This window comes from Tachysurus vachellii, chromosome 11 (genome assembly GCF_030014155.1).
Source record: "Tachysurus vachellii isolate PV-2020 chromosome 11, HZAU_Pvac_v1, whole genome shotgun sequence".
In the NCBI taxonomy this organism is placed as follows: domain Eukaryota; kingdom Metazoa; phylum Chordata; class Actinopteri; order Siluriformes; family Bagridae; genus Tachysurus; species Tachysurus vachellii.
This window is the reverse complement of record NC_083470.1, coordinates 18,067,573-18,085,127: the sequence shown is the minus strand read 5'-3', so window position 1 is coordinate 18,085,127 and position 17,555 is coordinate 18,067,573. Positions and strand designations below refer to the sequence as shown.

Here is a 17,555-nt window from a genome sequence, read left to right as displayed (position 1 = left end):
GAGTTTTGTATCAGAGCTGACATCATTGTACATTATCATATTACATAATAATATAGATTTAGGAATAGCACAGAGTAGCATTCTTGAAAAAATTAAGGTCAGTATTATAACATCTCTTGGCAAATGTGAAGACTATTCTACAAGTAAATTGTATTAATATTATTGCTTTGCAATGATGCTCTGTGGCCAGAAGATGGTGACTCTAACTTCCAGTGCTGTTTTAACACAAGCTTGTTGGTTCTGTAATTTCAACAGGCACTCAAGACACACACCAGATATGAAAAAATTAAAAGTCTAGAAAGTATTGATTCGCATAATCAATACTTCCCATTCTCATTTAAATTACATTTGAATGACACTTCCTAAAAACCACAGAAAAATCTAAGTAATCTCTTTCAGTGCATGCAACAATTTGTAGCATGAAAGTAGAAATAGAAGTACCAGTGCTTCTATATATATATGTATGTATATATATATATATACACAGTGGTGTGAAAAAGTGTTTGCCCCTTTCCTGATTTTTTCCCTTTTCCCCTTTCCTGCACGTTTTATCACAATTTAATGTTTCAGATCGTCAAAGAAATTTAAATATTAGTCAAAAATAACACAAGTAAACACAACATGCAGTTTTTAAATAAAGGTTTTTATTATTAAGGGATAATAAACAGCCACACCCAGGCCTGATTACTGCCACACCTGTTCACAATCAAGAAATCCCTTAAATAAGAAATTAGTTAATCACGTAACTACGTATCATGCAGAGATCCAAAAAAAAAATTCAGGAACAAATGAGAAAGAAATTAACTGATATCTATCAGTCTAGAAAGGGTTATAAAGCCGTAGCTAAAACTTTGGGAAAACATGGAACAGTGGTGAACCTTCCCAGGAGTGGCTTGCCAACCAAAATTACAGAAAGAGTGCAGCTATGACTCATCCAAGATGCCACAAAAGACCCCAATGGAGAAATGGAAAAATGGAGTTCCAAGACGAAAACCGCTGTTGAGCAAAAAGAACATAAAGGCTTGTCTCAGATTTGCCAGAAAACCCAAGACTTTTGGGAAAATACTCTGTGGACTGATGAGATAAAAGTTGAACTTTCTGGAAGGTGTGTGTCCCATTGCATCTGATGTAAAAGTAACATTGCATTTCAGAAAAAGATCATCATACCAACAGTAAAATATGGTGGTGGTAGTGTGATGGTCTGGGGCTGTTTTTTTTAAAAAAAAGAGCATACTTACGATGGATAATGAAGGACAAAACAGTCATACAGGTAGATTTTATATTTTATATTTATTATGCTTTATTATCTTACAGTTACGCTATTTTCGAAAACAAATAAACAACCAAAAACTACGGTTAGGGTCAGGGTTAGGGTTAGATTATAAAATAGGCCATGCCTGCCCGATGACGCAATATCTGTTAGGCTGTTCTGAAATCCCTGGAAATAAGTGCATCAGACTCAAGCTCTCATGGAGTCAATCGTCTTGTCCACTGAGAAAGGCTCCAACTGTTAGGTGTTCTGCCTGCGACTATTGAGCATCCCCAAGGCCTCCTGAGGCCTATCTCCTGTGGAAACGCCAAACTAGGAAATAGATAAACACAGATTAAAAGGTTTGGTGCCAGAGCCCTTACTGTCTGTTTATTTAAGGCCAACTATATTTAGTCAATATATTTCCATCTCACACACTAACAGGCTTTTTCTCTGCCAGCTAATTAACTTTCCACATTCACAAAGCCATTTTCTATTACAAGGGTTGGGTCCCAGCAATCTTAATCTTGGGATGCACTTAGCCTTTTTTTGTATTTTACAGGGATTAGTGGAATTACTCTTTGTCTGACCTCTCAGCTTGATAAAAAGACACAACCCTCTTTACCAAGACTAATTCTAAATCAACATTAAATGATAATGTATCTGACAAGACCTGGTCATCCACTGCATGGCTCCACATGTCTGGGCTATGGGTTAGGTGGAAGTTCCAAGCCTACCCAAACTACCTTAATGTTATTGGGATGGGCTTGTTACATAGTGGAAAAGAGTACTGAGCAGGGTTTGTTATCCAATTAGATAAAAATCTGGAAAGCTGTATAAACCTTGTGGCTGTGGTACTGTATAAGTGATTATGCAGGTAGCTGTGGTTTTACCTGAGAAGGCACCTGTGATGTTACAATTAAACTGTGTGACAAAATGTGTTATGGTTTGAGGAGACAAAATATTTGGGGCATTATTGTAAAAGGTACATTTGCTCACCGACGAACAACATACCCACAGTGAAACTTTTGGTTGTGGCAAAAGTGTTCCTTTTCATCTTAGACAGAAATTTGACAAATTTACCCTTGTAACCCTAATAAAACTGGTTATCAGTGTATCCTGGTTTCATATGTTTTGCATCAAAAAAGCTGCTATTTGAACAATGGTATGTGGAAATTTTATATCCTCTGTATGTATAGTCCACACTGCTATTATTTGGACTGAACAAAACCCAATATCCACTAATATTTGGACTGAACAAAACAATGTATTAATTATGATCATAATCCAGCTGATTAACTCAGATTACCAAAGGCTCTAAGGCAGTGTGGACTATACATACAGAGGATATAAAATTTCCACATACCATTGTTCAAATAGCAGCTTTTTTGATGCAAAACATATGAAACCAGGATACACTGATAACCAGTTTTATTAGGGTTACAAGGGTAAATTTGTCAAATTTCTGTCTAAGATGAAAAGGAACACTTTTGCCACAACCAAAAGTTTCACTGTGGGTATGTTGTTCGTCGGTGAGCAAATGTACCTTTTACAATAATGCCCCAAATATTTTGTCTCCTCAAACCATAACACATTTTGTCACACAGTTTAATTGTAACATCACAGGTGCCTTCTCAGGTAAAACCACAGCTACCTGCATAATCACTTATACAGTACCACAGCCACAAGGTTTATACAGCTTTCCAGATTTTAAACACTGTTTAAAAATGAACGTTATTTAAAATGTATTTACAATTTATTTAAAAAACATTTAAAACACAAAGACGTAGGGGCTTAATAATTTTAGTCTTGCTGGACTGTTTAGCACATGACTACATGCACAACCTCTGTGTATTGATTTCCGAGGTGAGACATACTCTATTATCCTCAGTGTGTTATATCTTCACTAGAGCACTCAGCTGCACTATTACAGCTCCAGACGTCAGTAGATAATGGTCAAGCCTCCATGAATATTAGATATGCTTCCTCCTATAAAAGTTGATAGCATGATGGAAAACCTTACAAATAGTTTCTGAATTATAACTACAGCAAAAGCTTGTTTTTTTCATATAAAAATACATGTTGTGTATATGCTGTGTTGGAAAGGATTATGCTTTTGTAGGGATTTGCTGTACCAGCTGAAGGTTCTGAACTGTCCCCTTTAGAAATCATTGAATGTGGACCTTTCGGCATAATCATGGCAGGAGACATCGTGGTCGGGATGCTCTATAATGTTGCATTACCACTACTTTTACTAACAGGTAAGTGAAATTCAGCTTTATACACTATTCATTTTATTTTACTAAAATATAAATTACAAAAAGAATTCACATGACCAGCCATTATAGTATCTATATATTCAATAAATGGACAAAAATATGTAACATTTGTCTTCTGAGGTGCTTTATGTAAATATTTACATACATTAAATACTCTTTTAAGCAATGTATGCTTAAATATCCTCTTTTAACCTGGAAAGACCTTTGCTAAAAATGCAGTCACAGATTTATGTTTTTTTTAATTAATTACAAATATATAAGAATTATATTGTCATGTTAATGCCTGACATATTTAGACCTTTATATTACACACATTTTTGGGAAGCTTTCTGAATGAATTAAATAACTTGCTTATTAAAAAAATTGTTTTGAATATAGATTTTAATGTAATTAGTTGATTATTTTTTATGTGTTCACATTTTTGTGTGTTCACATATGCATACTTATTTATTTCCTGGTACTTCAGAACTCAATAAACTAATAATGAATGAAACAATCTACTTTAAATGACTTGGCTTTTATAACTTTTGCAAAAGAATACATTTTCTTTTGGCAGTATATTAAATATTTCCTATTTCCTAAACTATTTTTTAAAAATTATTTTTTCAGTTAAATAGTTTAATGAAATTGTAGAAAGACTAATTAAAAACCAATACCAATGTGCTAGTTTTGTTCTTAACCTCAGTAAATTATATTACATTAATTATACCGGACTATATATATATATATATATATATATATATATATATATATATATATATATATATATATATATATATATATATTTATAATCTGTATTGTTTATTTACACAGCAATAGCTTTTCGATACAATGGTCTTTCTGTGGTGTATCTGCTGTTTCTGTTGTCTGTGCCTCTCCTACCAAGCCCCTCTCAGTCCTCCATGAAGGGTAAGTACAGTAAGCAATCATTCTTTGATAAAAAATAAGTAAAAGAAGTATGGAACATGACTTAGCTGACAATATATTATTTTATAATTTTTTTTTTTAATGAATTTTTTTTTTTTTTTTTTTTTTTTATAAAATGCTGTTTTCTTTACAGCACTGGTTATCTATGATTTTTGACTAGGTCATTTTGTATTCTAAAACTTGACCATGACAATGTGTATATACTGTATATTGAACATTACTATTGTTTTTAACTCAGTACATTTAATATATTTTGTTATGTAGAACTAAATGCCATAAATAGAATGTATTTAATAATAATAAATATGTGTGGCATCTAAAGATTTTTTCTTGCACATTATACACTGTGCTGCTGCTTACACTTGGAAGCTGTGTAGAATTGGAGCAAAAGCTCCAGAAAACTAAAATCTGTAAATAAGCCTACATTGGCAGTGATTTATTACATTTGTCTTAAATAATGGTCCCCAAGTATTTTTAACAAAACCTTTAATCAAGCGACTGAGGTAAAAACAATCTGAAATAAGTATCCGGTGGCAGACTGATGTCAAGACAATGAGTATGTCTGTGTTAACGGTTAAGTGATGTCTGAAAACATGAAACAGATACACATGTGTGGAATGGTCAAGGATGATTTCCTTCAACTGAAGGGTCTTTAGGTGATACAGAATAATTCTCAAAAATCCTTAAATAACAACAGATGTGAGGATGCTAAATCTGTAGTGATTCCTATTACTATTTAACATTTTTGATTTAATTATTGTTAGCTCATCAGTGATTATGTGTATGAAGACTAGGATTTGTCTGTTCCAAACCAGCTTTTTGATCAGACAGAAGCTGCTGAGAAAAAACGAGCACAAGCCAGAGAGGAAAAATATACTCATACTGAGAACAAGCAAACCTTTTGTAGTTAAAAATGCAGGACAGATGAAACTGGCTATTATACACTCAGCCTCATCTTAGACTGATGTAAAACATATTAGGTTGTCATGTAACATGAGGGATTTCTACAGCTTATGCTATTCTAGTCACATGTGCTGTGGTGATGTGACAATAAAAGTGACTTGACTTGACTTGAATTCAGTAAAGCAGAGTGGAGGTGTTGAAAAATCTTTTACCATTTTAACCAGTTGTTTAATTATATTTAAACAATTATTGTTTAATAAATAATTATATGTTTAGTTTTATTATACACATTTATGGGCATTTAAGTTAAATATACCAGCAAGTGTCAAGATATATATGATACAGTACATTTTCCAACAATCCCTAAAAAGTAAGGGGAAGAATCCTTGAGAGAAAATAAACACAACTGGAAACCCATTCTTATCTGGGTGACACCAGATAGTGTGATTCTAAATAATTTACCTTCTACTTATTACATGGTCAAAAAGTGCAATTGCTTAACTTTTTAATTCTAGTTCTAGAAATTAATTCTAGTTTTAACATGGAGTCTTGTTGAGGTTATCAACTCCACACTAATGGAGAATATGGCAGTCCAAAGGCATTTTCAAGTTTTCTAAGTTGTACAATTCACAACAATCACAGATATAAAATACTGAGAGTTGATAAAATGCTTAAAAAAAAAAAGCTCAGAGTTGAGAGAAGGAGCAGCCTATTAATCCCCAAGCTTTTATAAAATGTTTAAAATGTACTTTATAAGGTGAGGCTTAGGTTATGGTTTTGGAAGCCTGATGCAATTTAATATTAGTGGAGAATATTGTTTTATTCCAGATTACATAGACAGGTGGCATCATTCCTATGTGTAACGTGTAAAAACGGACAATGCATGATTGTAATAAGTTTGATTAAAAACTGCATTGAACTGCAGGACAACAGCTAGTCTACTTACAGTTGACAAACACTTGCCAAATTATTTATAATGAGATTTATAATGCAAGCACTGATGTAATATGTAAGCAGCATTCTCCACCGATCGATAAATACCACTAAATTAAAGAAGTGCCATTTGCTGCTACGTACTTTGTAAAGATGTATGTCCATTGTGGGCTCATACATTTTTCACCACAGTATAATTACAGAGAGGAATTAGGAGTTGTGGTGTCAGCATTCTTTCTTTTCATTGTTGTGTGTCTTCTTTAAATGTTTTTTAAGGAGTCACATTTGGCCATTACGTTACATTTCATTTTACAGGTCCTTTTATTTGAATATTCTTTTTGATTATATTATAGATTTGTTTAATATTATTTAATATAGCATCTTAAAAATGTAATTTTACTCATAGGAAGCAATGAAATGCTCTTTCCACTTTAGTCGGCTGTAAATATTTTCTCGCTCGCAAGCTGCATGTGCACATTATCTCTGAGGTGAATGCTGATTAAACAGCAATATATTTTAGATGCATTGACTGGATCTTCACTAGCTATGATAATGGATACAGCAGAAATGATATAAAGCTTTTAGTGAAAATCCAGTTATCGGAAACACATTTGCTGCTTCAGCTAATGTTGTGTATGAGAAGAGTTGGTTTTCTGCTTAACAAACAAAAATAAACACTTGTCCCAGTAGCAACCATCTTCCCCTTCCCATGAATAAGGAATAATACTTTTGTGTCTATTTTGTGTGAAAGCAATTTGCTTTATATTGCATATTACAACATGTGATTATAAAATGGAAATGTAAATAGCATTTAAACAGGATTTAACATAACTGTAAATTGGCCCAAGTGTTAATTAGTGTTTGAATGTGTGTATGGTTGCCTGAAATGAACTGGCATACCATGTTAAAAGATGAATACAAGATGATACTGATCATTATTTCAGGTTTTATTTCTAATATATACATCTAGATTTACATTAAAATCTAGATGAGTTAAAGAACATGGCACATTTGGTGGCAGACCACTCAATATTTAGGTGAGTAAAAGTAAAGGAACAGATAGTCTTAATGTAAAGAAAAAGAATAACTTCACTGCTTCAAGCCAGTGACTCACTGACATCATTAAGCCATCTAAATTCAGGTCTGTGTGATTGACATAATTGTAATTTCAAATCTTCCACTTTTCCCCTGATAAAGTCCTTTGTTGTGACGTCAGTGTGTTTTGTGCCATTGCCTTGCTGCATGATGACGTTCAACCCAATTGTATGGATTTTGCTGTAGATTGGCAGATTTCTGAATCCATTCTTCTGTTACCATCATGAGTTACATTATCAATAAGGCTTAGCGACCCTATTACAGAAGCCATGGAAACACAAACTATAGCACCAACATCGCTATGCTTGACAAATAAACTTGTGTGATTTCAATCATGAGCAGCCTTTCCACTACTTTGGTAGAGCTTCATATTTTGTGGCTGAGCGCTGATTTTTTCTGCTGATTAGTAGTTTGCATCTCTTGGGCTCTTTCTCACAATTTTTCTATAATCAACTACTGTTGTTTTCCTTTGCTGACCTGTTTGATGTTTGGTTGTTACTACACCAGTGGTTTCTTTCTTTTTCAAATTGTTGTATTGGTTATGTCAATTACTTGTGCAATTGCTAACGTGATAGATTTTCCTTCTGTTTGATGGCTTATTCTTTTTAACAAATGCAGCCTTCAGAGGTGAACCCCAGAGGTCAAGCCAAGAATTGACACTCAATCAATCTAACATGGCACTCGTGTGCAATAAAAAACAGCTCTTGAATTATTATTTCCTGAATTCAAACAAAAATGGACATGGACAAAAAAGTTGCTAAACATATATGAATTGAATTAAAATGCAAGGTTTATTGAACAAACCCGTGCCCCCAAAACAAATGAGTGATCAGAAACATTAGTGATCAGCAGATCTTCACTTAGACTTGACTAGGCTAACTCAAACACAATAATGAAAACAATACACTCAGAATAGCATCAATATAGAGTTAGTTGCTTATCTGCAGTTCATTACAAATTTGTGGGAGCAGATTGAAAATGTGTATACTGTATGGTCCTCTCTCGAAATGTTTGGCATGTTTGTCTCCCATCCTCCTCTTTTTTCAAATAAGGAGCTGCACTAGATGTTATTTTATTGCCATTTAGTGGTTATTTTTCACGGCATTCATTGTCATGAAAGATATCAAAAGATCCTTATATATCAAAAACCCTTTGCAACTGTTTCTATTTTTGTAAAAAAAAAAAAAAAAAAAAAAGCATTGAAGCTGCAAAAATAAAAACATAAAATATAATATGTTTGGGTCACAATCTAGTATTAGCTGAATTAGCTCAATGCCAGGATCTTTGTGGTGAGCCTCTGGAATGATTGAATTGTGCCCACAGTTAAAAGATTTTACTGCCATTGCTGTGAAGTGGTACAGATAAGGGATGTCACCTGGTGTAAATTGTAGTCATCAAAACAGTCTTAGTGAAACCAATAAACAGATGGAGTACAGGAATTAATTTTGCACCTAGCTAAATAAAATCAGTGTGTGTTATTTATGATTGATAGTTTAATAAACAGAAGTGCAATGTCAGGTAAATAATCACTATTTATTATAAGCCAGAATTTGAGAATTTAAAAGATTTCCTACCTTATTACGTTAAATAATAGCTGCCAAAACTCAACAGTGGTTTAACCTAGCATTACAAAAACAACAGAATAACATAAGCAAATATAGCAGTTAACAACATTTTCATCATGGTTTCACAAGTTTAGTTGTATCCTTTCACTCATTTCACAACTCTTTAAACAAATCCTTGCTTACTTTATGTTACTGAAACATTTTTAAATAGGGACAGGGTGCTCTCTGTGTATCTGTTGCTTTCAGTTTTTACTGCTTGGGGAGAGGGTCAAAATACAGGCAGATAGAAACTAGTATAAACTAGTGTAATCCATAATTTACATTTACATTTACAGCATTTGGCAGATGCCCTTATCCAGTGCAACTTACATAAGTGCTACATTATACATTAATGCTGGTTCACTAGATTACATACTTAAGATACCATAAGTTAAAACATTGTTCAAAGTTACATTCATTCATTCATTTTCTACCGCTTATCCGAACTACCTCGGGTCACGGGGAGCCTGTGCCTATCTCAGGCGTCATCGGGCATCAAGGCAGGATACACCCTGGACGGAGTGCCAACCCATCGCAGGGCACACACACACACACTCATTCACTCACACAATCACACACTAGGGACAATTTTCCAGAGATGCCAATCAACCTACCATGCATGTCTTTGGACCGGGGGAGGAAACCCCCGAGGCACGGGGAGAACATGCAAACTCCACACACACAAGGTGGAGGCGGGAATCGAACCCCGACCCTGGAGGTGTGAGGCGAACGTGCTAACCACTAAGCCACCGTGCCCCCGTTCAAAGTTACAATGAAAAACTTTTTTTTTGTTTGTTTTTATTTTATTTTATTTTTTAATAAATGCAAAAAATAGGGAAAGAAGTGCTAGTTGAAGTGTTTCCTGAATAAGTAGGTCTTCAACCGCTGTTTGAAAATAGCCAGTGACTTAGCTGTCCGGACCCCTAGGGGAAGTTCATTCCACCACTTTGGTGCCAGAACAAGAAAGGGTTTGTTAAGAGTCTTATCTGTTCTGGTGCCAGAACAGAAAAGAGTCTTGTAGTATACTTGCCTCTTACCCTGAGAGATGGTGGAACCAGTCGAGCAGTGCTGGTAGATTGGAGGGTGTGGGGTGCAGTGCGAGGAGTGATGAGGGCTTTGAGGTAAGAGGGAGATGGTCTGTTTTTGGCTTTGTAGGCCAGCATCACTGTTTTGAATCTGATGCGTGCAGCTACCGGAAGCCAGTGGAGGGATCGCAGCAGCGGGGTGGTATGCGAGAACTTAGGCAGGTTGAAATCAAGCCGTGCAGCTGCATTTTGGATCATTTGCAGAGGACGAATTGCATTCATAGGTAGACCTGCCAGCAGTGCAGTAATGCAGTCTTGAAATGACAAGAGACTGAACAAGTACCTGAGCAGCCTGTGTGGACAAAAATGGCCGAATCCTTCTGATGTTGTAGAAGAAATTGACATGAGTGAGTCACATTAGCAACATGAAAGGAAAAGGACAGTTGATTGTCCATGGTTACCCCAAGATTGCAAGCGGTGGCTGAAGAGTAGATCAGATCGTTTTGCACGGCTATAGCAAGATCATGACCTGGGGGATGAATCACCTGGGATGAACAGCAGTTCAGTTTTGGTAGGATTGAGCTGTAACTGATGAGCCGTCACCCATGATGATATTTCTGCCAGACATGCTGAGATCCAATCAGAAGCTGTGGTATCTGAGGGTGGGAAAGAGAAGATAAGTTGTGTATCATCAGCATAGCAGTGGTAAGAGAACCCATGTGAGGAAATTACTTCACCAAAAGAGTGAGTATACAGGGAGAAAATAAGAGGACCAAGTACTGAGCCCTGTGGGACACCAGTGGAGAGACTGTGTGGAGCAGATGTCACTCCCCTCCATGTTACCTGATATGAGCGTCCTTCCAGGTAGAAAGCGAACCATTCCCAAGCTGATCTGCAAATCCCAAGACTCCTGAGGGTGGACAAGAGAGTCTTGTGGTTCACCGTATCAAACGCTGCTAAAAGGTCAAGGATGATAAGCACGGATGACAGTTTGACTGATCTAGCAGCATGTAGTTTCTCAGAGACATCCAAAAGCGCTGTCTCTGTGGAATGAGCCACTTTAAAGCCAGACTGGTTGGAGGTTGTTCTGTCATAATCATAGCTGAAACTGTGGAACCTCTTAAAAAACAATTCTTTATAACGGTATACAATTCAGTCATATAGTTCTAATTATGTTAAGGAACTTGTATGGGCATCAACATTATTAGAGTTTTAACTTTAATTATATTGTATTAAATAAACTTAAATAGTCAGTGCTTGAGAATTGAGTGCAAGCTGTTCTTAGCAATCGCAATGTTTAGGCCACCCAAAGAAAAATATATGCAGCCATCTTTAGGGTGTACCAACCACAGTGCCATACTCAGCAATAGAAAGTGATTTCAATCTCCAATGGCTCAAATGGATCAGGCAAGTCTGGAGGTCAGAAGGAACCAGAGTCACTAATATCTTAGAGGCATGTGTAGCTAGAGAAAGGAGGGATAGGGTGGGTTGGAGATAGATTCACATGTTATTAAGTAAGATTTTGTCTTGTAATGCTTTACAAAAATATATACTGTGTGAGCAGTGACCATGGCAAGACTATATTATGCACATGAACCCACTAGATCTGCACCTAGGGGAGAAAAGCTATTAAGCTCTAAAGTTACTAGAAGATGTAAGTGCAGGAATTTCATGTACCATTTACCGTAACATAATACCTTTGGGGAATGTATTTTGGTAATATTCTTGCTTGATTGAGAAAGAACCATCAATGTCTTTCCCATTAATCCAGTGTTTTTGGAATTTCCTCTTCATAGTTCATGCTCTCCTTTGAGTGCAACAAATAATTTGTCTATCTTAAACATGGTGACTGAATATGTAAAAATACAGCAAGTCTGTATTACAAATTCAGAATCTACAAAACTTAAGGCACTTAAAATGTATCGTAAATGTATTTCTCTTTAATTGTAAATGGCACAAATTACTATACAAACATCTGAATAGCAATATTAACTTTCAATATGCCTAGTGTCCATTTTGTAGAAAACTGAACTGTAAAATGTTGCTGTGAACCATTAAAGCCCATATTCTTAAATAGTGTGCTTTCAGTTTTGGACAAAAATGCTGATTCAGCTGTAGCAGCTACTTTCAGCAGCTTGGATTAGTCGGATCTGACAATAAAGCCTTGACCACATCCTTGGAAGTATAAAGTCTGTAAGAGCAGCACTGATTTATCTCTTCAGCTGTCGTTTTCCTAATCCATTAAGCTCTCTGCGCTCATAAACTAATAAAAATTTGTAGTGGTTACTCACAGGGGATTTCACAAACCATGCTTATTGTTACTTGCATGAGATTAAACACTAGGTAAAGCAAACATTATGATTTTTAATATTGCCTATTTTACTAAAAAGCCAGGCTTTTCTTTTATGTTATATTTTAAACACTCTGCTTCCACAGCTGGATGATATTTGTATATGTGTGTCCTACAGGAAAAACGGGCCAGTTTCTTCTGAGTGTTTGCTGCACGGCTGTAGTATTTCTGGCCCTACAGTGTGGGATACAGATCACCTTCGCATATGTTCCTAAAGAGAGTGAGATCCTCTTATACTTGTTTTATTTTCTTTTTCAGAATCTCATATCACTTCTGCCCCGATCCTGTGTGAAATTTGACACATATTTAGACATCATAGACAAAAATATATAGTTATTCGTAATTATTCTTTCATCATAAGTAAATGCTTTATCCTGGTCAGGGTCAGGGCCTATTCAAGGAACACTGTGTGTAAGGAAGAAATTCACTCTTGATCGGAGACTATTCCATTACAGGTCAAACCCCCACCACACAAACAGAGTTCACTGTAGACTGTAACTGTAGCCAAACCACTATTTGTCACAAAACGGGGGTGTCTTCGTAATAAAATTCATACCCAAATGCAGGGATAGCTAAAATAAGATTTATTAAATAAAACTAACACAAAAAAACTGGAAAACACTAGAAGAAAGAAAAGAAATCCGAAACACTAAGGAACAAACCAGAGGCACATAGATGAGGTTTCCGCGTTGCCAGGGAAACAATTAGACACATGAGGAACAGGTGTGCTGAGGCGGGAAGAATTAGACAAGGGCAGGGCAGATACATGAACACAAAACATAAACAAAAACATATGGGAAAATAGACAACTCCCGGAACTCCCCCTAAATTTCTGACAGGTAAAAAGTCTGGGCTTGATCCTGACACAATTATGCTTTTGATAACTGGGAGGCAACTGGAGGACCCAGTAGAGAAATGGGTGAAACACACTCAGGAACTACACACAGAGAGAAGTTTGAGCTCAGGATTGAATAGGAACTGTGAAGTACAGCTCTACCTACTGTGCCACCATGCTGTAAAAGTACTTTTTAAAATGAACTGAACTAAGACTGTCTGTGAAGTTTCACGTGTTTTCCCCAGTAATGATAGGTGACAGACTAATATATATATATATATATATATATATATATATATATATATATATATATATATATATATATATATATATATATACAGTGCCTTGCAAAAGTATTCATACCCACTATACGTTTTCACATTTTGGCACTTTACAACCACAAAGAAAAATGTATTTTATTGGGCTTTTATGAATGAAACAGACACAAAAGAAAGTGGCACATAATTAAAAAAGAACAGAAAAGAAAGCCATAAAAAATTCCATTTGCCGACATGTGAGGGACACAGCAAGGATGTGGAAGAAGGTGCTCTGGTCAGATGAGACCAAAATGGAACTTTTTGGCCAAAATTCAAAACGTTATGTGTGGTGGAAACCTAACACTGCACATCAGACTGAACACACCATCCCCAACATGGTGGTAGCAGCATTATGTTGTGGGGATGCTTTTCTTCAGCAGGAACAGGGAACTGGTCAGAGTTGATGGGAAGATGGATGGAGCCAAATACAGGGCAATCTTAAATGAAAACCTGTTAGCGTCTGCAAAAGACTTGAGACTGGGGTGGAGGTTCACCTTCCAGCAAGACAATTAAACTAAACATACAGCCATAGCTACAATGGAGTGGTTTAGACCAAACTATATTCATGTGTTAGAATGGCCCATCAAAGTCCTGACCTAAATCCAATTGAGAATCTGTGGCGAGATTTGAAAATCGCTGTTCACAGACGCTCGCCATGCAATCTGACTGAGCTTGAGCTATTTTGCAAAGAAGAATGGGCAAAAATTTCACTCTCTAGCTGTGCAAAGCTGGTAGAGACATACCCCAAAAGACTTGCAGCTGTAATTGCAGCGAAAGGTTCTACAAAGTATTGTAAGTACAAATACACGCCACACTTTTTAGCTCTTTATTTGTAAAAAGAATTTGAACACCATTTATCATTTTCCTTCCACTTCACAATTATGTGCCACTTTGTGTTGGTCTATCACATAAAATCCTAATAAAATAACATTTTTTTGTGGTTATAACGTGTCAAAATGTGAAAAAGTTCAGTGGGTATGAATGCTCCAAGGCACTGAATATAGAATTGAGTACACCTTTCACATTTTTGTAAATAGTTTTATATAATTTTTCATGTGACAACACTGAAGAAATGACACTTTGCAACAATGCAGTGAGTGTACAGCTTGTATAACAGTGTAAATTTGCTGTCCCCTAAAAATAACTCAACACACAGCCATTAATATCTAAACTGCTGGCCACAAAAGTGAGTACATCCCTAAGTGAAAATGTTCAAATATAAAGCTCCAGAACAAGACTCAGTAATGCTTTGTTATAGTTTGTTAATAAACTGTTTTTAAGCAGCTAATATTTTTTTCCTTAATTAAAGATAATGATTAATTAATCATTATTTAAAACTATGAAGTACATTTTAGTTTAGTATATTTTATATAACAATAATATTAATATTTTAGGTTTTTTACATAATCATTAAATAAAAAAGTTACTCTATTAACTATGACTAATAAGTAATAAAGTTAAATTACTGACTGTTTAATTTAATGAACAAATTATAAAGTATAACATTATAATATCAATATTTATATATTAACCTATGCATACAAAATGTATCATAAAAGTTTGCCATTTGATACCATTAAAAAATGTATTAATAAAAATTGATTCTGTATACGAGTGGACCTGAACTTTCTCAGGAGTGTCTGCCCTTCCAGACATCAGTGTAATGAAAGCACCGCAAACATCTTAGAACAGTTCCAAGTTGCTAAGATTGAAACAAAACATCAAACCTTTTAAAATGTTGTTTTCAATCAGTTTCATTCAGTGTACTGAATGTATTTACTAGTATTTACTGATAAGTTCTTAAGTGGACCGCAAGCAGTGAGACTGGTGCTTTACCAAAAGAACCATGGGTAGCATTTTCAAATTCATTTAGCCGTGTCTATAAATGAACTGTTTACATTAAAAGTTTACATTTACGTTTTTTTTTTAAACAATAAGTCTTAAAGAAGTGTAATTCCAATTAGCCATTGAATAAACAAATTTTACAACTATGATGAATTAACATACATTTCCTCACAGCAATTGTCAGAACTGTTTAATACAGCTTTCAATTTTTTCTAGTGAGTGGGCCATTGGACAATGTGCTCTATCATCTTGGAATTGTGAGGTATGACATGCCTTTAAAATTAATCCTTTGACTCTTTCCTTTTATACAGAACACTTGAATAATTGAAACAGTGAATCAATGAAAATCAGGATGACATGCAAAAATTATGTATGTGGGTTATTCTCAATTTAAGCTGTACTACATTACCTATCAGCCCCTGCATGTCTTATGACCCGGATACACGTCGCACTAACACCCACATCTGTTCTGAGTTTCCTCCAATCAGCACCCCGATTTAAGTCCTTGTTCCTGTAAACCTCATGGGTTTTTATTTTGTTTGTCACTTTGCTTACACTATGTATGTTTTGCTATTTTGGCTTGTACTCACTTTGTTCTGTTCTTCTTACACCCCCAACAATTAAATCTGAATCTTTATCCATCTACACCTCCATTTCATGAGATTTAATATTGTATCAAGCTTGTTGTCAGTGTTAAACATCTCAGTCACAAACTATCTAAGCCCAGCTATAATCATGCTGTACTCTCAAATGGCTTATACCTCAAAGTGCCTACAAAAGTTATATTATTGGTTCTTATTGCAATATGTATATATTTTTTATAGATTCAATGATGTGAATGTTGCTAACATAATTCGCCACTTGGTGCCAGATTTTGGTTTGTTTCTGGCATCAATGTTCATTCGGAATTTGTGCAACAAGCTACTGAGGCCACCTACCAATGTACAAGAGGAAAATTCAATTCAGCAATCTGAGACTGAGGTAGAGCACAAACCAATCCAACACAAACCAATCCAACACACACAAACGGAAATTCAATAAAAGGCCAGAAAAATGCGAATTAAAAGTAATGTCAATGTGTATATATATATTAGTATTTATTCAATCATTCAATTAACAATGATTACATGGAGGAATATAACAACTGTGTTATTCATTGCTGTTATTTTGTTCAGTTCTACTGTATTTGTATTGCACATTTAACAATATAAATTATAGTATCACCACAGAAATCTGGAGGCAGATTTAGATCATTAAGTATTAAGATACATTTCACAGTCCAAAAAAGTCTTCTAAAAAAATTTTTTCCACCAAAATGTTTATAAAATAAATGGTCATGTGAAACCCATTTCTGCTGGTAAATAAGCATCTAAAGATTTAATGTGTTGTCTTCAACCACTTAAATTCTGTGTAAGGTTATCCTAAGTGAGTTAAAAATATCTTCTAATATACTGACTAAAAATGTAAAATTTGTCAATTATCATTATGCCAGCAGAATGAAATTCCAGTATACTGGTAAAAAGGGTTAAAGGTGGTGGAATGAGAAAATAGTAACTAATAGCCTAAATGTCAGAAATTGTATGTTTGCATATATTTGGCTGAGTTGTACATTATTATGTAAACTTTTAACTTCAACTGTTCATTTTTTATTAGATTTTTTTAAACTAAGAATTTTACATCGGTTCTTTAGGAAGCATCCGAAACATCTGACTCAGAGTATGAAGAAGAGAGTGAGGCTTCATCTACAGAGAGTACAGGACAGATTAAAGCACCCCCAGAAACCCCTCAGTTTGTGCAGAAACTAATTGTTTTCGCAGCTGGTCTAAGACTACTGCTCTCGACTATGATGAACACTGCTGGAAAAGTAGTAGTCACTGTCCTGCTGGGGCTTGCAGGTAATACACACAATTATATAATAATACAATTATAGTATCTGTATCTGTTGCTGTATTTGTATTCAGAGTTAAACAAAGAGTGAGTGTGGTGCTTAAAAAACAAAAGCTTCAGAGGTAGAAATACTTACTGAGATCTGCTTATAGTCCAGGAAAATTTTCTGAATAGCACTGCTCAGGACAAACAGGTTACTCATTTGATAGAACAACTATCAGAAAAAAAATTAAAATTGTTAATCATCCAGGTAACAACACACAGTATTAAGAATTTAATACAATTCTTTGACCCGGTTTATTTGCG

The 17,555-nt window shown here is 35.1% G+C and overlaps 1 protein-coding gene across 1 annotated transcript in view; it reads left to right on the top strand.

Moving 5' to 3' along the window:
* The first annotated feature begins 17,190 nt into the window (after positions 1–17,190).
* si:dkey-11f4.7 (piezo-type mechanosensitive ion channel component 2) overlaps positions 17,191–17,555 on the top strand; it is a 44,877-nt gene continuing 44,512 nt past the window's right edge. The window contains exon 1 of the mRNA XM_060881346.1: positions 17,191–17,257. Within this exon, the coding sequence (XP_060737329.1) occupies positions 17,206–17,257 (52 nt within the window). The 5' untranslated portion in view covers positions 17,191–17,205. The remainder of the gene's footprint in view (positions 17,258–17,555) is intronic.